Source organism: Ananas comosus, linkage group 10 (assembly GCF_001540865.1).
Source record: "Ananas comosus cultivar F153 linkage group 10, ASM154086v1, whole genome shotgun sequence".
Taxonomy (NCBI): Eukaryota; Viridiplantae; Streptophyta; class Magnoliopsida; order Poales; family Bromeliaceae; genus Ananas; species Ananas comosus.
Window position 1 is genome coordinate 5,721,403 of NC_033630.1, and position 18,348 is coordinate 5,739,750.

Genomic DNA, 18,348 nt, shown 5'->3' on the forward strand with positions numbered 1-18,348 from the left:
ATGATGGATTCCGCTTGTTTGTCGAACGAAGTGACCATGGTCACAGGTGCTCGCTGTGACACACCACGGCTCGAATCCTTCGCATTTTCGTGGTGCAGCTTCAGCCGGCTGACATAAAAGACGGGGTGGATCTTGAGGTTCATGGGCAGCTGCAGCTTGTAGGCTCCCTTGCCCACATGCTTGACGACGATAAATAGGCCTTCATACTTGCACGGTAGCCCCTTGTGCACCTTTCGCAAGGCCTTGAACTGCTGTGGCTGAAACTTGACCATCAGCGGTCTCCCTCAGTGAACTACTGAGGTTGCCGCTTTTCGTTAGCCCACTTCTTCATCCATCGAGCAACTTTCTCCAAGTTTGCCTTCGCAATTTTACTTTTTTTTTTCTGCAAGTTAGAGATAAATTTAAGAGCAACAGGGCTACGGAATTGCTCTTCTGCAGTAACCGTATGTGGGGCAAGCAGTTGTCGCCCAGTCGCTAGCTTGAAGAGGCTGCAGCCTGTAGACTTGCTGTGCCACAAGTTGTAGGAAAACTAGGCGACATCAAGTTGATGCACCCAATCCTTCTAGTTGGCACTCACATAATGCCGCAAGTACTCTTCCAACAAAGCATTCACCCGCTCTATTTGCCCATTCGTCTGCGGGCGAAAACTGATGGAGAAGAGCAACTCGGATCCCAAGATTTTGAACACCTCATTCCAAAACTTGCCAGTGAACCTAGGGTTGCGGTCACTCATCATGCTCGTGGGGACCCCCCAAAGCTTGACGATGTGGCTGATAAAGAGGTGTGCCGCTTCTTCAGCCGTGCAATTGGTCGGTGCAGCAATAAAGGTCTCGTACTTGAAAAAATGATCAACCACCATTAGAATGGATCCGAGGTCTCCCACCTTTAATTGGCAAGGCGGAGATAAAGTCCATAGAGAGAATTTTCTATAGACGGCTAGGCATAGGCAAAGGCTCGAAGAGTCCACTAGGTTGCTAGTGCTTTGTCCTGTTGACACACCAAGCGGGTTCGCATGTAGGTCTCAACATCTTTCTGCATCTGCGGCCAAAAGTGGGCAGTCTCGAGCAATGTCAGGGTCCGATTCTGACCTGGGTGGTCTGCCCACTTGGAGTCATTACACTTCTTTATATGCTCGCGACGAAGGTTGCCTCACTTGGGCACGTGCACCCATCGCTCCTTAGTGAGGAGCAGTCCGTCGCTCAGTCAAAACCTTTGCGTTTTGCCCTTCTTAACAAGCTGCACTAAATTTTGAGTGATAGAGTCCTCATTGGTTCCAAAACGAAGTCGATCGCGAAGCATCCCATGAAGTTGCCACGCGGTTGCAAGTACAGCCTTGCGCTGAGAGCATTAGCCATGCATTTTTTCTTCTCGGGCTTGTATTGCATCTCCATATTGAACTCCGCCAAGAAATCCTCCCACTTTGCTTGCTTAGGCGATAGTTTCTCTTGCGATAGGATGTAGCTCATGACGACGTTGTTGGCGTGCGCCACAAACTTGCTCCCAAGCAAATAGTACCGCCAGGTTCGCAAGCAATGCACCACAGCGGTCATTTCTTCTCCTAGACGGTGTAACGCCACTCGGTGTCGTTGAGCTCGCGTAGGTGATGGGGTGTCCATTTTGCACGAGAACACCGCCAATGGGAAAGTCAGAGGCATCAGTGTGTACCTCAAAAGTGTGACTGCAGTTGGATAGTAGCAGCACTGAATTTTTCGTCTCCGCTCGCTTGAGATCCTTAAATGCCTCCGCGCATTGAGAGGTCCAAACCCACGAGTAGTTTTTCTTCAGCAGATCAGTTAGCGGGATTGCTCTTGCAGGGAAGTCCACAATGAAGCGGCGGTAGTAGTTGACGAGCCCAAGGAAAGGCCACAACTCGGACACTGTTGTTGGGGTCTCACATTTGGAAATAGCTCGAACCTTCCGCTGGTCCATGCGAATTAGGCCCTGGCCTATCCAGTGGCCAGTGGCCAAGAAAGTGCACTTCTTCCTTCACGAACATGCATTTTTCCTTCTTGAGGACAACTGGTTCTCCCGCAGCACTTGGAAGACGGTTCGCAAGTGCTTGATGTGCTCCTCTAAGGTATTATTGTATACCACGATGTCGTCGTGGTACACCACCACAAAGCGATCAAGGTAGGGATGGAACATCTTGTTCGTGAGTGTGCAGAAGGTTGCTGGAATATTCGTCAGGCCTAACGGTATGACAAGGAACTCATAGGCCCCGTACCTCGACATGTACGTGGTCATTTTCTCGTCTCCTTCCGTAATTCACACTTGATAGTACCCAGAGCGAAGGTTGAGTTTGGTGAAGTACTACGCTCCACCCAATTGATCGAAAGATCTGCAACCAAAGGGATTAGGTACTTGTTTTTAGCAGTTACTTTGTTAAGCGCCTTATAATCGATACAGAGTCACAGGCTTTTGTCGCTTTTTTGCTGGAACAAAATTGGCGCTCCATATGGGGCTTTTGACGGCCGAATGAAGCCCGCACCGAGGAGCTCCTTCAATTATTTTTACAGCTCCTCGAGCTCTAGCGGGGCCATTCTATATGGTGCTTTCGCTAGAGGTTTGGCTCTTGGCTCGAGCTCGATAGCATGATCCACCTCCTGTCTGGGTGGAAGTTGCTTAGGCAAGTTCTTTGGCATGACATCTCGGAACTCTGTCAATACCGCCTTAATCTCCATCGGAAGGCTCTCTTCCTCGAGGCCCTTCTTACTCACCTTGTAAATGGCCGCAAGGTCCGTCATCTCGCCACGGCTCACACCCCTTCGCAACTGCAAGGCAGAAAGGGTCTGGATGCGTACTGTTAGGTTCTATGTGTTGGCAAGTTTCGTGGGTCGAGTCGGAGTCTTGAAGAAGTCCGGAGCGGAGTATTGAAGATCGAAGAATCCAAGACTTCGAAGAATTGGAAAGGATGCAAAACATGCAAAACTTGAATCACGATGCTTAGGTAAGCTTTAAATCTTGTTTATGGTGATTCATACTTAATTATAGATCTTAGAATCATAATTTTCAAGTTGTAATTGATTAGAAAGTTTCTAAGAGCTTGTAAAACTCGAAACAATGCATTTTCAGCGAAAATTGCATTATTGTACCGGTACAAGGGTTTTTCTGTACGGGTACAGACAACGGCTATTGCCGCAGGAATTTACGATGGTTGTTCCGGTACAACCATCATGGCTGTACCGATACAAGCCTTGTTCCGGAACAAGCTGCAGTCTATCCAGGGTACAGAAGCTTTGCAGAAAAATCTTCCGTCATGCTGTACCCTGGACAGCTTCCTGTGTACCGGTACAAGGTGCTGAATATGGAAAGAAACTTTCTAATTCTACTCCGTTTTGATTCTAAAGTCTATAAATAAGCTATAGGGGTTCTCTAATCAATGATCTATTATAAGAATACACAATTAAAGAACCCTAGAGGCTAGTATTTCGTTCTAAACCTATTTTCTACAAATTAGCCTCTTTAGATCAAATCGAGGTATCATTTCGCATTCGCTATATGTCGATTTGATCTAGTCTTCGCTTGGAGTCTTCTTCCTTGGTTTTTATCGATACTTTAAACAAAGGATCACCATACTCATGACGTTCTTCATGATGGCGTCGTGGATTCGGCGTGATTGACGGCGGTTCATGGATTCAGATCGTGGGCTCGTGTATTCGAGTGGCGTTCGTGGATTCGGACGTGTGCGAGGCGTTCGTGGATTCGGACGTGTGCGAGGCGTTCGTGGATTCGAACGTGAGGACGTGGACAACTCGGAGGATTGTGCGAGATTCATAGGAGGTTAAGAGAGGTCGAGTTCGTGGAGTCGGTAATCATCTTGTAATCTTTTCTCTTAGTGAATTGTTTATCGCGTGTGGTCCAGTGGGTTTTTTACTCTGAGTTTGGAGTTTTCCCACGTAAATCTCGGTGTGCTTTTTATTTTCCGCATTTGCTTTTAACGCATCGAGATTTGTGGTTTTCGATTTTTACACCTATTCACCCCCCTCTAGATGATAGATACAATCTAGATAGATCCTTAGGCTCCTCAAAACTTTCACGTACCGTTTTCTCTTGGCTGGCTAGGACCATACACGGAGCCGCATCCTTCATGATGCTTAAGGCCCCAAGGTATGGCATCGGGACCGCCTTCGACGAAACCAAGAAGTCCATACCTAATAAGACTTGAAAGTCGTCGATATTGAAAATATTTCTGATCTTTTATTAAAATATTTTTTAAAAATAATTTGAAAGTTTAATTTTAGTTTTAAAAAAATTTCGAGAAAAAAAATAAATAATAAATATTGTAAAAAAAGATTAGAAATGGTCGTGGATCGAGGCATGTAGAGCACTGTCCCAGAAGCGAAATTGTCCCTCATCGTGCCAGGCTTCCCAGTAATTACTTTCAGCGATATAACTATCACGTTCCACCCCGTCGGCACACTTTCAAGGTGGTGCAAGATGAACCCAACATGCTTCAGATCCAGCAAAATATGAGAAAGCTCGGCGAAAATCGGCGCAAAAGATTAATAGCAAGAAAACAGAAAAAAGGCGAGATAGAGTATAGGGTTTTGCTTTTAGGTATGCCCGAGTTCAGGTTGAACTCATGCAACCTCCTCCAATATATATAATCAAGGCAAGGATCTTGCTTCAACGCGTCAATTCCATGTAGCACAAGATAAGCCTAATATGATTATGATTAAAACTATGATAAAGATGAAACCAAAAAATAAAAATAAAATAAAATAAACTGGGTGCATGAATCACGTGCAGCGCCGCATGACCGGCCCGGCTCGTGCTCGTGCCGTGCATGCGTTTTGTCGAGAGCATAACTCTCATCTTTTTTCAAGCAACTAGCTTGAGAATGAAACAATATATAAATAGCAACAACTCACCTTTAGTTTCCAATATGGGATTAAATCTCATATATGGAAACTTTAGTTGGGCTCCTAAGTAAGGCCCATCAAGTATTGGGTTGTCCAAGAGGCTAAATAAGTTTTAAATCACCAACAAAATCCAATGCAATCTAAGATTCCCCTACATGATTTAAAACTTTAAAGAAAGTAACTAAACTGAGATTTGAAACAGCTCAAAAGAATGCTGGATCTCTTATACCACGTATTCGACAAAGGTACCTTTCGGGTTTGAGCCTTTACTTAGTGCTCGTCAATGTACATCCGAGGGCACGATGGTGGACTATGCCTTGAACCAAGGCCGGTGAATCGGATTTCTGTAAACAACATACATAGTACAGCCATTTAGGTTCTAAGCGGGTGAGCGCTTTTATGGCCATGCGTTAGTATCATTTCGTATGTGTTTTAGGGAACCGATCTCTTTCCATAGCCACGGCCTCACGACTCTACACATATAGTAGGTCCTCAAAGGGTATCTGCAAGGTCATACCCTGCCGCCATAGCGATAAGGATATAAAAATAATGCAGATTTGTTTTTATCCACTTGTAGATTTGAGCACTGTCGCCATAGGGATGAGGATATAAAAATAATGCTTCTCATAGCTACCTGTTCGACTTGTTTCTACCTATTGAACCTGCAACAAGTTGGGTTGCCATCACTGGTAACTTCTATTGTGGGCTAAGCCCCATCCCCATCGACGATTCTAGGATCATTATCCTAGATAATTCTTTCATAAGCGGATCAACCGAATTTTTTATAGATTTCACAAATTTCAATCCAATCATATTTTCCTTCAAATTCTTCCGAATGAATTTATGTCTCACTTTCATGAATCTATTTATCTTAGTCAACACATTCTCTTAGGCACACTTATCTATTACAGATCTACAATCGCAAGGAATATATATAGATGCTAAAGATCGTACCATAAGTGGTAAATTATAAAAAAAACTCTCTAATACACTTAGCTTCTGTTACAGTAGTATCCAAAGCTATAAGTTCAGATTCCATAGTACTTCTAGCAATCAAAAATTGTTTAGTTGATTTCCAAGAAACAGCTGCTCCTCCTATGAGAAAATTAAATCCAGTAGTCGACTTTACATCAGCTGTATCACCGATCCAATCCGCATCACTATATCCTTCCAATACTGCAGTAAAATCAGTGTAATACAAATACATAGAATATATTCCCCTTCAAATATCTCAAAACTCTTTGTAGGGCTTTCCAATGCTCTCTTTTTGGATTATGGGTATATCTTCTCAATCGATTTACAGTATAAGCTAAATTAGGTTTAGTGTAATCTACCAGTTATTCTAAGGATTCAATAATTTGTAAATATCTATTTTGACCTATTGGATCTTCTCTATTCTTCTTAAGATGCATACTAGAATTATAGGGTGTCACTACAGGTTTGATATCAAAGTATCCAAACATTTTCAACAACTGTTTACTATAGTGGATTTGGCTCATAATAATTTCTTTCGATTTTCTAATGATTTTCATATTAAGGATAACATCTGCTTATCCAAGATCTTTTATATCAAAATTTTTATTTAATAATTTCTTCACATCATATATCACATTCATATTCATACCAAAAATCAAAATATCATCAACATACAAACATAAGATCACTCTATGTCCATCATATTCCTTCAAATATACACATTCATAAAAAATGTTCACATGAAAATTATTTGATACCACCAAAGAGTCAAATTTTAAATGCTACTGCTTAGGAGCTTGCTTAAATCCATATAAAGATCTATTTAATTTGTACACTTTGTTCTCATGCCCAGAAACTATAAAGCTTTCAGGTTGCTTCATATAAATTTCTTCATTTAAATCACCATTCAGAAAGGCTATCTTAACATCCATTTGACGAACAATCAAATTATAGATAGAGGCTAAGATAATCAACACTCTAATAGAAATAATCCTAACAACAGGAGCATAAACATTAAAGTAATCTACCCCAGGCTTCTGTGCAAATTCTTGTGCCACTAATCTAGGCTTATTCTTATCTACAGATCCATCGGGTCTCAACTTTTTCTTAAAGATCCATCCACAACCTACAGGCTTACATCCTAGAGGTAAATTAGTCAACTCTCAAGAATGATTCTGCAAAATAGACCGCATCTCAAGATTAATAGCCTCCTTTCACAACGATACATTTACAGACTTCATAGCTTGGTCAAAGGTAGATGGAGTATCTTCTATTAGTAGGACACAAAAATCATCTCCAAAAGTTTTCGCTATTCTAGGACGCTTACTTCTCCTAGGTTCAGTCTCTCCTATAGGTTCACTTATTCTAGGTCTGCTAGAGCTACCTATAAGCTCAGCTTGAATAGGTCTATCTACTCTAGTCCTAAAAAGAAAAATATTCTCAAAGTACACGGCATCTCTAGCCTCAATAATAGTGTTATTAGAAATTTCACTAATTTTAGAATTTACCACCAAAAATCTATTTACATTGTTATCTTTTGTATAACCTACAAAAACTTTATCCACAGTCTTAGATGCAATCTTTCTCTTTTTATTCTCAGATATCTTCACTTTAGTTAGGCACTCCCACACTTTAAAATAATTCAAATTAGGCTTTCTACCTTTTCAAAGCTCATAGGAAGACACATTAGAATTTTTGTGAAAAATTCTATTTAAAATCATACATGCAGAAATCAAAGCTTCCCCCAACAAGTTCTTCTTAAAGTTCCTATAAGGTTGAAAGTTTCTACCATTATTTTTGGGATGCACTACTAGGTTGGCTTGGGTCGTAGGTTCGTTGGGCTTCTTATTTTTACCTCGATTCGACTCTTCTATCCTAATGGATCTTAGGACATAATTCAGAGATAGCTCTCTTTGATTGTGGTTAAGATCATTTACATGGTTCAATCAAGAGAGTGACAGCTTATCTATAAGGGCGGCAACTAAGAAACTTTCATCAAGATCTACAGCACTAGGTCTAAACTGCTCAACTATATGCTTAAAATCATGCAGCTGGTCAGATATAGACTTATTATTTACCAACTTAAATTTAATTAGATCTGACACCTAATATCTCTTCTGGATAGGATTAACCTGACCATACTTGTTTTCTAAGGAAGTCCAAAGTTTCCTAGCTATTTTAGCACTATAGTATATGTCATACAATTTGTCAGATAGGGTACTAAGAATTTGGTTTAAACAATGATAGTTGATCATATTAAGGTCAACAGGAGGTACGGTTCTACGTGTAGATGTAGTTGCAGTTTTAGTGGAGGGAGGAGTGAATCCAGCTTGGGCTTGGCTTCGAGTAATCGGTCTGTTGACTGCAGTCTGCGTTGCACCTTTAGGTGCAGATCTATTGTTATTCTCAGCAGAATTCGAGATAGCAAAAATCAACCTAAGTATGGTGAGCCAAAACTTTAGTTGGTTTTTTGTCACGCCCCGGGACCCAGCGGAAGCCCGCCTGACATGTGTCCAGACCCACTATACGTCTAAAGCATATAAGGCTCCTATAAAACAACGGTAAATAAGCAATAATAAAAGACATCTAGGAGTATCAGAGCATAGTACAGTATCTATATTCTATAAGAGGAAACAAGTAAAGGAGCTAACATCCACCATAAGTAAATCAAAGATAGTACAATAGAAATCCCAAAACAAGTGCTATAAGTAAATACATAGGTGGTCTCTATACATAGATACAAAACCTCACTCTCTCTCAACAACAACAAAAAGAGAGAAAACCACCTAAGCAATAATAAATCCTCGCTATCTAGCTAGCGATCCCCTTGCCGCGATCCCGTGCCTCCGCCGGTGCAGAGGGCTCTGAAATAAAAACCATAAAACAGGGGGCGTGAGAACTATTAAATAATAGTTCCCAGTGGGCAACTACTGACTTCAATGAAAGCACCACTAGGCCCAAAAGAGCTAAACAGGTAAGTAACAATAAAAGCAATAGAATCGATATGTAAGTAAACATGTAAACTTACTACAACATGATATCTCTATTTAGCATGAATTTGCATAAGTAATAAAAGACTATTCTAACATGAATATACCAAAGTATCTCTAGCATGATGTCCACAAGCTAAATAGTAAAATGTCTTGTTTACTATTCTAGTCAATGTCCAGTCAGGATGCTAAGTCATCAATGATCTAATCCTATAGGACCTACCCGTGGGTAGTCCGGCCTGTGCCGTGCCTAATGGCCCCGTGGTAGTCAACATCTCCACTTTAGGAATGAGCCTCCCCCACGGCATCCCATTTCGGCACCCAATCCCGCACGAGCGAGCATATGTCGCGATGGCTATCTCCGGAGTGCCGACTTGTAAAGAGCGACCCTCACAAGCATGTGCAAATGAGCACAATGGTAAGCAAGCGAAAACCTGTCTCAAGTACCAAGTCCTCATATCTAAAAATATGGAATATACGTCGAATGTCTCAAAGGCCTATTTCTATGTTATCATGTCTCTAATATGGAATATAGCAGATGTTCAATGGCCTATCACTATGTCTCTATGTTGCAATTTCACAGTTTACTATATCAAGTGCCTCTTTATGGCATTTTTGTCCACTAAGTCCAAATATGAGTTTATTGTTTACAAATGCATAATTTGAGCAAATTCTAACATAAGAGATATGTTTCCAAGTTGCTAACACGAACACTTCTCATATACATGGAAAATGCCCAGAATGCCCTACTATATAGAGTAAAATTTTCATGATGCATAAAGCATGCATTTTAAGTATTCTAAAATTCCCATAAATCCTATCTAGCATGGATTTGCATTCAAAAGGACGTTACGACAAGTATAGAAAGTATAGGGGCCATTTTTTCCCGTTTTCATGAAGCCAAACCCACCACAAGTCTAGCGATCCTTCGTTTGCTCCGACAAAGGTGTCCGCTAGTCTCCTAGCACCCTAAAGATGTAGGAATAAAGGTTAAACGAACCTTACGAACAATGCTAAGCTCAATTATTAACCACCTCAAGCTAAGGTGGAGAAACTCATCTCAAGTGAAGAAATCCTTTCTCAAGCTCCAAATGGGAGTTAGAGTTTTTCAAATACAACCTAAATAAAGGTTCTAAACCCATCAATTAGGTTTCAAAGCCCTCAAATCGAAAATCCCTTAAATAAACCCTAAATTCCAAAATCTAGGGTTTCATCTAGCAAAATCTAAAAAAACTTATATTAAATGAAGAAGACAAGTTACCAATCTCAAGAGAAACTACAAACCAAGCTCTAAACCAAGAAGGGTTGAAGTTTGATCCTCCACAAAGCTTCAACCACGAGCTCCAAGCCTCCAAGGTGTGATGAGAGGAAGAAGATGATGCTCCAAGGCCTTCAAGCAAGCTCTTCCCCTCTCCTTCTTATTCTTCTCCTTCTCTTTCTCTCTCTAGTGTGAGTGTGAGGGAGAGAAATGAGGGTGAGAGAAAGAGAAAGGACCATATAAGCCATCCCAAGTAACAAAATCCACTTAGGTCCCTCAACAATCAACACTGTGCACTGCCCGGTCTAGGCAGTTTTCGGACTAAGGGACCGGTCTCCCTGACCTGGGACCGGTCTCTCAGCCTGCCCCGAAAATCCAACATTCGGGAACCGGTCTCTCCCCTCGCATGGGACCATTCTCTCCCCGTGTAGTCGCGCTAGGGGACCAGTCTCATCCATCAGGGACCAGTTGCCTTGCAGGCTGCCGCAACACTGCTCCGAGGGGACCAGTCTCTCCTATCAGGGACCGGTCCCCGAGAATGAAAACTCTCAGGACATTGCCAAAACTCCAGAAATCGAACTTTTAGGTCGGAATACCATCTACGACCTTCCACCAAGTGTGAAAAAGTTCAGAATCTATATCAAACACTCGAACCTCGCAATTTGCAAAGGTCCAGTGTGCTACATTTTGCCACCTCTTAAAATTACGCCAATCAAAAGTGAAAGGTTTCATCGAATCCTCCATAATAAAACGTCTGTTCACAAATAATCCTACTGTTATGTCACAAAATAGTTTTGAATTTCAAAAGAATAACAATAAGATATTCTATATTTTGTTCAGGGAGATTACGAAATATATATATATATATATATATATATATATATATATATATATATATATATATATATACACACACACATATATATATATAGTACGGCTACTATGCTATTAATAGCACGAAGCACTTGGTGCTACCAAGTTTTCCGCCGTTAGATCTACCCTTTTGATCATTTTCACCCGTTAGATCATAAACCAACCACCCACTCAACCCTAGGGGGCCCACATCATCCTAACCGCACATCTCTTAATCCAATGGCCAAAAACTTGGTAGCACCAATGACTTGGTGCTATTAATAGCATAGTAGCCTAGTTCTATATATATATATATATATATATATATATATATTAATTTGTAGAAAAAAATATTTTGATTACTATAATAAAAGAAATAGAAAGATTAAATTAAAATTTCGCTTCCAGATATTTATTGGAGGAGGTTGCATGAGTTCAACCTGAACTCGAGCATACCTAAGAGCAAAACTCTATCCTCTACCTCGTCTTTTTCTCTTTTCTCGCCATTGATCTTTTGCACAGCTTTTTGCTGAGCTTTCTTATATTTTGCTGGATCTGAAGCTTGTTGGGTTCGTCTTGTGCCACCTTTAAAGCGAGCCGACATGGTGGAACGTGGTTGTTGTATCGCTAGAAGTAATTGCTCGGAAGCCTCGCACATGGAGGGGTAATTTCATTTCTAGGACAGTGCTTTGTACGCCACAATCCATAGGCCTTTTCTAATCCTTTTCTTTATAGTATTTATTATTTAATTTCTTTCTCGAAATTTTTTTAAAACTAAAATTGAACTTTCAAATTATTTTTAAAGAATATTTTAATAAAAGATCATAAAGATTTTCCATCAGTCGATGGGTGCGGTGGTGAAATTTGCAGTGCTTTTTCAAGGTCCCACCGTAATGGCCATGCCCGCAACAGGTTGTACCTCAGAATTGACAACCTTGATTCTGCTCGCATCCTTTTAAAGGGGAAGGCCTATCCCCTTGGTCTCCTCCTCGGCAATAAAATTGTCATCCCTTGGTCTCCTCCTCGGCGATGAAACTATGAGCGGCTCTCGTGTCCACCAACGCTCGTGTAACCCTGCCGTTAAGGGTCGTATCAATATACAAGAGCTCCTTGTTGAGGGGCTTACTGCTGCTTGCCAGCCCTTGAACCGTGTTGACGAGCTTGAGCGCACCTATCTTCATCGGTTCCCCATTATCCACGCCTGCTCAGTCTGGACAGCATTCACCAGCTTTTTCTTTGGGCAATCCCTCACCCAATGGTTCACAGCGCAAATGTAGCACGTCAACTATTTTGGCGGCAGCATAGGACCCCTCTCGCGGCCCCTTACTTTCCTTCTGGTCACGGCGGTCTCCCCTACCCTTAACCTTGCTCTCTTTGGGTGCCTTGTTGCAAGATGGATAAGCCCTGTCGTACTCAGGCAATTTCTCCACCAGGGCAATTGCAGAGGCTACGTCCTTGACGTTACGCCCCACAAGCTCCTTGTTCACCTAAGGTTGGAGCACGTTAAGGAATAAGAACAAGAGATCTTCCTCCACCATGTTGGTGATGGACAACATAAACACGGAGTATTCTTTGACAAACTCCTTGAGTATCCCAGTGTGTTTGAGCCGTCCTCCTTGCAAGATATTTGACGTGCTTGGGGTAGAACTGCGCTTTGAGCTCGCGCAAAAAATCCTCCCACTTCTTCAGGTTGCATTGGCCTTTCTCGGCCTTTGCAGAGAGCCGACGCCACCACAGGATCGCGTCATCAGCAAGGTACATAGACGAGGCATGGACTTTTCCTCCTTATCGTTCAGCAGCAGTGCCTTGATGTAGCACTCCATGTGCCACAGGAAGTTTTTGATCTTCTTTTCATCGCAAGTACTCCTGAAATTTTGAGGCTCAGAAACTCGTACTTAAGAAGCAGACTCTCTTTGTGGTTCATGCCCACATACAACCGCTTTTTCAAGGATCGTCACCTGCGTCTTGAGGTCCTCAACCACGTCAACTCGAGCAACGAGTTCCTCAATCAGCTTCTTTTGCTCCTTGTCACGACGACTCATGTTGCCTTGAATCTTTTCAAGTTCGCTTCGAAAGGTCGCCATGGCAGTAGCGACGCTTTTCTCCATGCTGTGGACTTCGTCATTAAAAGAGTCAAAGGAATCAGCCGTTTCGGTGTATCTTTTATTCATTTTCAATATTATGTCCTCCAACAACGCAATATGGTCCTCTAGCAGTCTGGAATCCCTTGTGATTGCCCTCGGTTCTATACTCTTGCCCCGTTTGGAGGGCTGTCTTAGAGGGTCACCCACAGTATCGATGACGACAGCATCGGATGCTGACATGGTTGCTTCTCGAACTGACTCTAATACCAACTGTCACAACCTTAGTGTTTTTACTTGCAAAGCCCTTGCGGCGCCCACCTTTCTTCGCAAAGATAAACAAGCCTTTGTCCTTATTGCCATTACCTTCCTAAATGGTCACGGATATCACGAATATCCCCTAATGGTTGGTTTTCATCCAAAATAGCCATTACAATTATAAAATACCCATTTAGTCCTTATCCTTTATCTCATTAATTAATACTGCTTAAATTTTCTATTTGCTGATATTCAAAATTTTTCAAAAATGCCTTCTTATTTTTTTATCGATAATTTTCATCGTCACGCATACATCACACGAATAATTTGAATTCAAAAATAAAATTAAAATTAAAATTAAAATTCAATATTTAAATTTAAATTTAAAATCAAATTCAATATTTGAATTTAAATTTTAAATTTGAATTAAAAATTTGAATTTAAAATTGTGAATCGATTTCAAATTCAATTTGAAAATATTAAATTTGAAATTCTAAAATTTGATTTAGATTTTAAATTTTAAATTTAAATTTAGAATTTAATATTTAAATTTAAATTTAAAGTGTAAATTTTAAATTTTAAGTTTTAGATTCTAAATATCCAATTGTAAATTTTAAAATTTTGTATTTTAAATTTAAATTTAGATTTTGAACTCAAATATCAAAATCTAAAATGTATTCTAGATTTTAAAATTTTAATTAATATTCAAAATTGAAATTAAATTTGAGAAATAAAATTTTGCAAAATAAATTATTATTGCAAACAGTGAAAAAATGTTGCTAAACAGTTTAGCAAAATTATTTCAGAAAAATTACTTTCTAAGACAAATATTCTATAGCTTTTAACTAAAATTAATTTCTAAATCAAAATTAATTTTTCAGAAATCACTTTTGCAACAACCAAGTCAACAAGTCTTGCTTTTCACTGTTGTGGCATTTCATTTGAGTTGTTATTTCCGATCAGATATTGATACTTTACCAATACTTAATTGCATGATTAACATTTAGAATATAGCATTTAATTAACATAAATAATTACATTTGTAATAAAATAACTTTTGTGTGAAAATTGCACACAACATGTTACAAGAAAATTTTATTATAATGGCGTCTGTTTAACGATGCTTAATTAGCATTCTCAAACTGTTCCACTATATAGTAAATACAGATGCTTTAAAACAATATAGTTATATGAACTATGTCAAATCAATTTATTAAAAGATAAAGTGCATCATTAGTTTTTATTTTACCGACACTTTAAAGTATCAAAATTTCAAAAATCCTAATGCTTTATGGTTTTGGAATATATTGCATCAACGCGTGGCATAAGTGTCAATGTATGCGTAACGACTCTTTATTTGACGACAATTTTGTCGATACTTTCAAATATAAAAATATACTATTTTAGAACATTTTTTGGTATCCTTGATTATCAAGAAAGCATCCTTATATATTATTTTTCTTGTAGTATATATCATAGGGACAATTTCATAACTACCCCAATATCTAAAAATATGTCAAATACCTCAAAAAATATCAAAAAATCACACATGCCCTTCCAATGTAATGAGCTATATCATAAATGCCCCTACCATTAATCTCACATCACGGAGCGTTACTTTAACCTTAGTTCCAGACTAGTTTAATATTAATTAAGTTTTAAAATACCAATTTTATCCCTAAATAGTTTCAAAGTTTATTGTCAGATTTTTAATTCAGATTTTAATTTAAATTTATTTGCCCAAATTTAAATTTAAATTTAAAATTTAAAATTTGATTTTAAATTCAAATTGAGATTTTGTACTTAATTTTACTTTCAAATCTAGATTTTGAATTAATTTTAGATTCATTTTCAAACTTTAATTTTGAAATTCAATTCAGAATTTGATTAATAGGAGCAAGATACAAGAAGAACTCCTTCACAAGAGCAATTAGAAAACACTATAATTTGGTTGCTTTTCATTTCACCCAAATCGTATGTATAGAGTTTTTCAAATGACTATTTAAAACTCCCAAAATGGCAAAACATTCAAGTTCAGCTTGGAAAACATGTAAATATTCACTCCTAACAAAAAATTTAAAAAAAAAAAAAAAAAATTCAACTTCATTATACGGAATTTTAAAAACTATCTTAACGAAAAAAAAAAAAAAAACAAAAAAAAAAAAAAAAAAAAAAAACATTCGCAAAATATTTTTTTTTCCGCATACTGCAGTAATAGCGGCGTTAATATCGTCCACAGCGTAGTGCACACCATCTACCAAGAATGAGTGTGTGGATAGTTTGTCGATCAATTTAGAAATGCAAAGAGTGCGAGCGTGTGCTTTACAAACATAATTTTGGAGGACACGATCGAACAGCATTTTTCTTTTTTGAAACAAGCTGGTATAAATCTGTAACTATGTATTCCACTTCTTTTTCTGGAATAGTGTGTTCCAGGGCAGGTAAGAAACAAGCTTAATCTAAATTTAAATTTAAATTTAATTTATGATATTAAATTATTAATTAATCTAATTAATATTTAAAATATTATCTATTGCTTAAATCATAAAGTAAATTAATTAATTTACTATTTATAATTAATTAGCTGATAAACATTTAATTTAAGTGTTTTTATCCGTAAACTAATATTTATATTGATGCAACATTATATTTTACTATTCTAATTAATTTCCTTAACATAATTACTTAATATTATTAATATATTAATTTAATGTGTTTATATTAATTAATAATATATTTTCATATTCTTATACAATATCCAACGCTATAAATTTATTAATATATTAAAATATTTTTAATTTATATTTGATATTAATTAATTAGATTAAAATATTTTTAAATTTAAAATTATATATCTATTCGTCTATTCAAACTAACTATCCAAAACTATTATCTTAGGTCATCAAAAATACTAATTTCATTCAAACGTAAATTTGCCTAATTATTGTTATATGAACTTATATCAATCCTTGAAATAACATTAACTTATACCCGAACCAAATGCAGCCAAAAAATAAAAATAAAATAAATGTACTAAATTGTGAATTGCAGCAAGTGGCACTTCTCTGTTCTTTTAATCTTGATTTCAATGTAGTTAAATGAAGATTCCAACCGAAGCTTCCAATAAATAAATATATATATATATATATATATAAAAGTTCCTTCAAAAGTTATTTACAAATAACTAAATAGATACGCATGATAATAGTACTCTACATCCATATATATTTGATCTCATGCCACGCTGATAGTGATGTCAATTCATATACTTTTTCATTTCTGCGCCATGTGCACGAACTTAATTTGTCAACATCCAAGACCTAAGTATAATATATATGTACAATATTGTATTTAATGTTACATATAATAATGCATTCTTGTGGTTGTTGGACCCCTCTAACTGAGATTTATCTCGAAGATGATAATCTCATATTTATTATAATATTTTAAATATTCTACGCTGCGGTCGCCCAAGATTGTTCCGTGTTACGCCAGATGAATAGATATACAGATTTTCTCCTCAACAAGACAATATACATATTATAAATATGTAGGCATTTTTTTTTCCATTGTTCGTCTCTTTTAAACCTAACGGTCGCGCGAGGGTGTGTCCTTGAAAATGTGGGGTTGTGTAAGCTACTCTTTTTCCCCCTCCACGACTCCACGGTTTAATTGCTTATTAATTAGTAGCTAGCATGCGTACCCACGTGGTATTACGAATCCACGAACCGCATCATCGTCATCAAAGAAATCTCAGTCAACGCCCTCTCCTCGAACTTTCTCCCTCTTTTCCTTCAGCGAGTACACTTCTCCTTCTCCCCTTCTACACCTGTATTCTTAATTTTGAGTGTCTAAATTATGCACTGCTTGTCCCTGAGCTCTTGGTCGATTTTAATTTAGTCCCCAGGCCAACTTTTCCTAATTAATTTGACATTAGTGATTCAATTCCCACAATCCAATCAGTTGGTAGGGTGTAAGCAATAATTATTTAATTTTTGCAATTACAATAAGGAAGGACGAGACAAATGTCAGGTTTTAAATGTCGAGGTCAATGCATGGGTTCTAATGTGAAAATTGAAAGTTAGAGGACCAAAGTGAAATGCGGCCAATATACGAACCCATGCAATATTATTATTATTATTATTATTATTATTAGTTTATTTTACAATTTTATGATACATTTTTAAATTATTTCATAATTTACGTGTACACATATCCTCGCTTAGTTTGTCGCGTATTGAGCAGGTAATAATAGTGTAGTCGGATAAAGTAAATATATGTTGATGACTAGGACAAAAGTAATGGACGCTCTCGGCGTTGGTGGATGGCAATATACGTATATGTATAGAACGATGCTTCGTGAAGTCTCTATTGACGTTCAAAATTAAAGTTGTTTTGTCAATGAATGGTTCAATAAAATCAGCTAAGCAAGACTGCGCGAATGGTGTCATGTGGACGATACGGCATTAAGACCTGGGCACACCAATCTGCTAGGTGTTCCCACTTGCTTGGGTGTGCTATAATGCATCTCCTCATAAAAGGACAATTAAGATCCTTTTTTGGCATTTTGACATAAGCGAGGATATTATAATATTATTTCTCTGTGGGTGTGCCGTATCGATCTCTTAATCATTCATGTTTATTTCGTTCTTCATTGATAGATTTCTTATCTTGTACACAATCTCAGGGTTAATTAATTCGCTAACTGTAGAATGTAACGTACGACATGATTGACATATGTATGAGATGCCTCAAATGAGCAGTTGCTTTTGACCTGCCAGCGCGTAGGGCGTACGACCTTGCTAGTGCAACAATGTCTTTCCTTTAAAGACGAGAAGGGAAGAAATTTCGTAGGTCTATGGAAACGACCATCTTCGATTATATTAATCAATGATAAACATTACTGGTGATTAAGAAAAAAATATAAATTATAAACATATACTTATCTCTTTTTGGAGAAATAACTTATATATATAACTAGCAGCCACATTAATCCTCAAATGACTCGCCAGAGCTAGATTGGTCTAAAATTTTATTCAAATTGATTACTACTATATTTGATAGTCTCTTTG

At 38.0% G+C, this 18,348-nt stretch overlaps 1 protein-coding gene across 1 annotated transcript; it reads right to left on the reverse strand.

Annotated features, from left to right (window-relative positions):
• Nucleotides 563-1,929, reverse strand: LOC109716676. The gene is made up of 2 exons (XM_020242221.1): nt 1,495-1,929; nt 563-883 (listed from the first exon to the last, which is right to left on the reverse strand). Exons 1-2 carry the CDS (start codon nt 1,927-1,929, stop codon nt 563-565), a joined length of 756 nt encoding a protein of 251 aa, XP_020097810.1.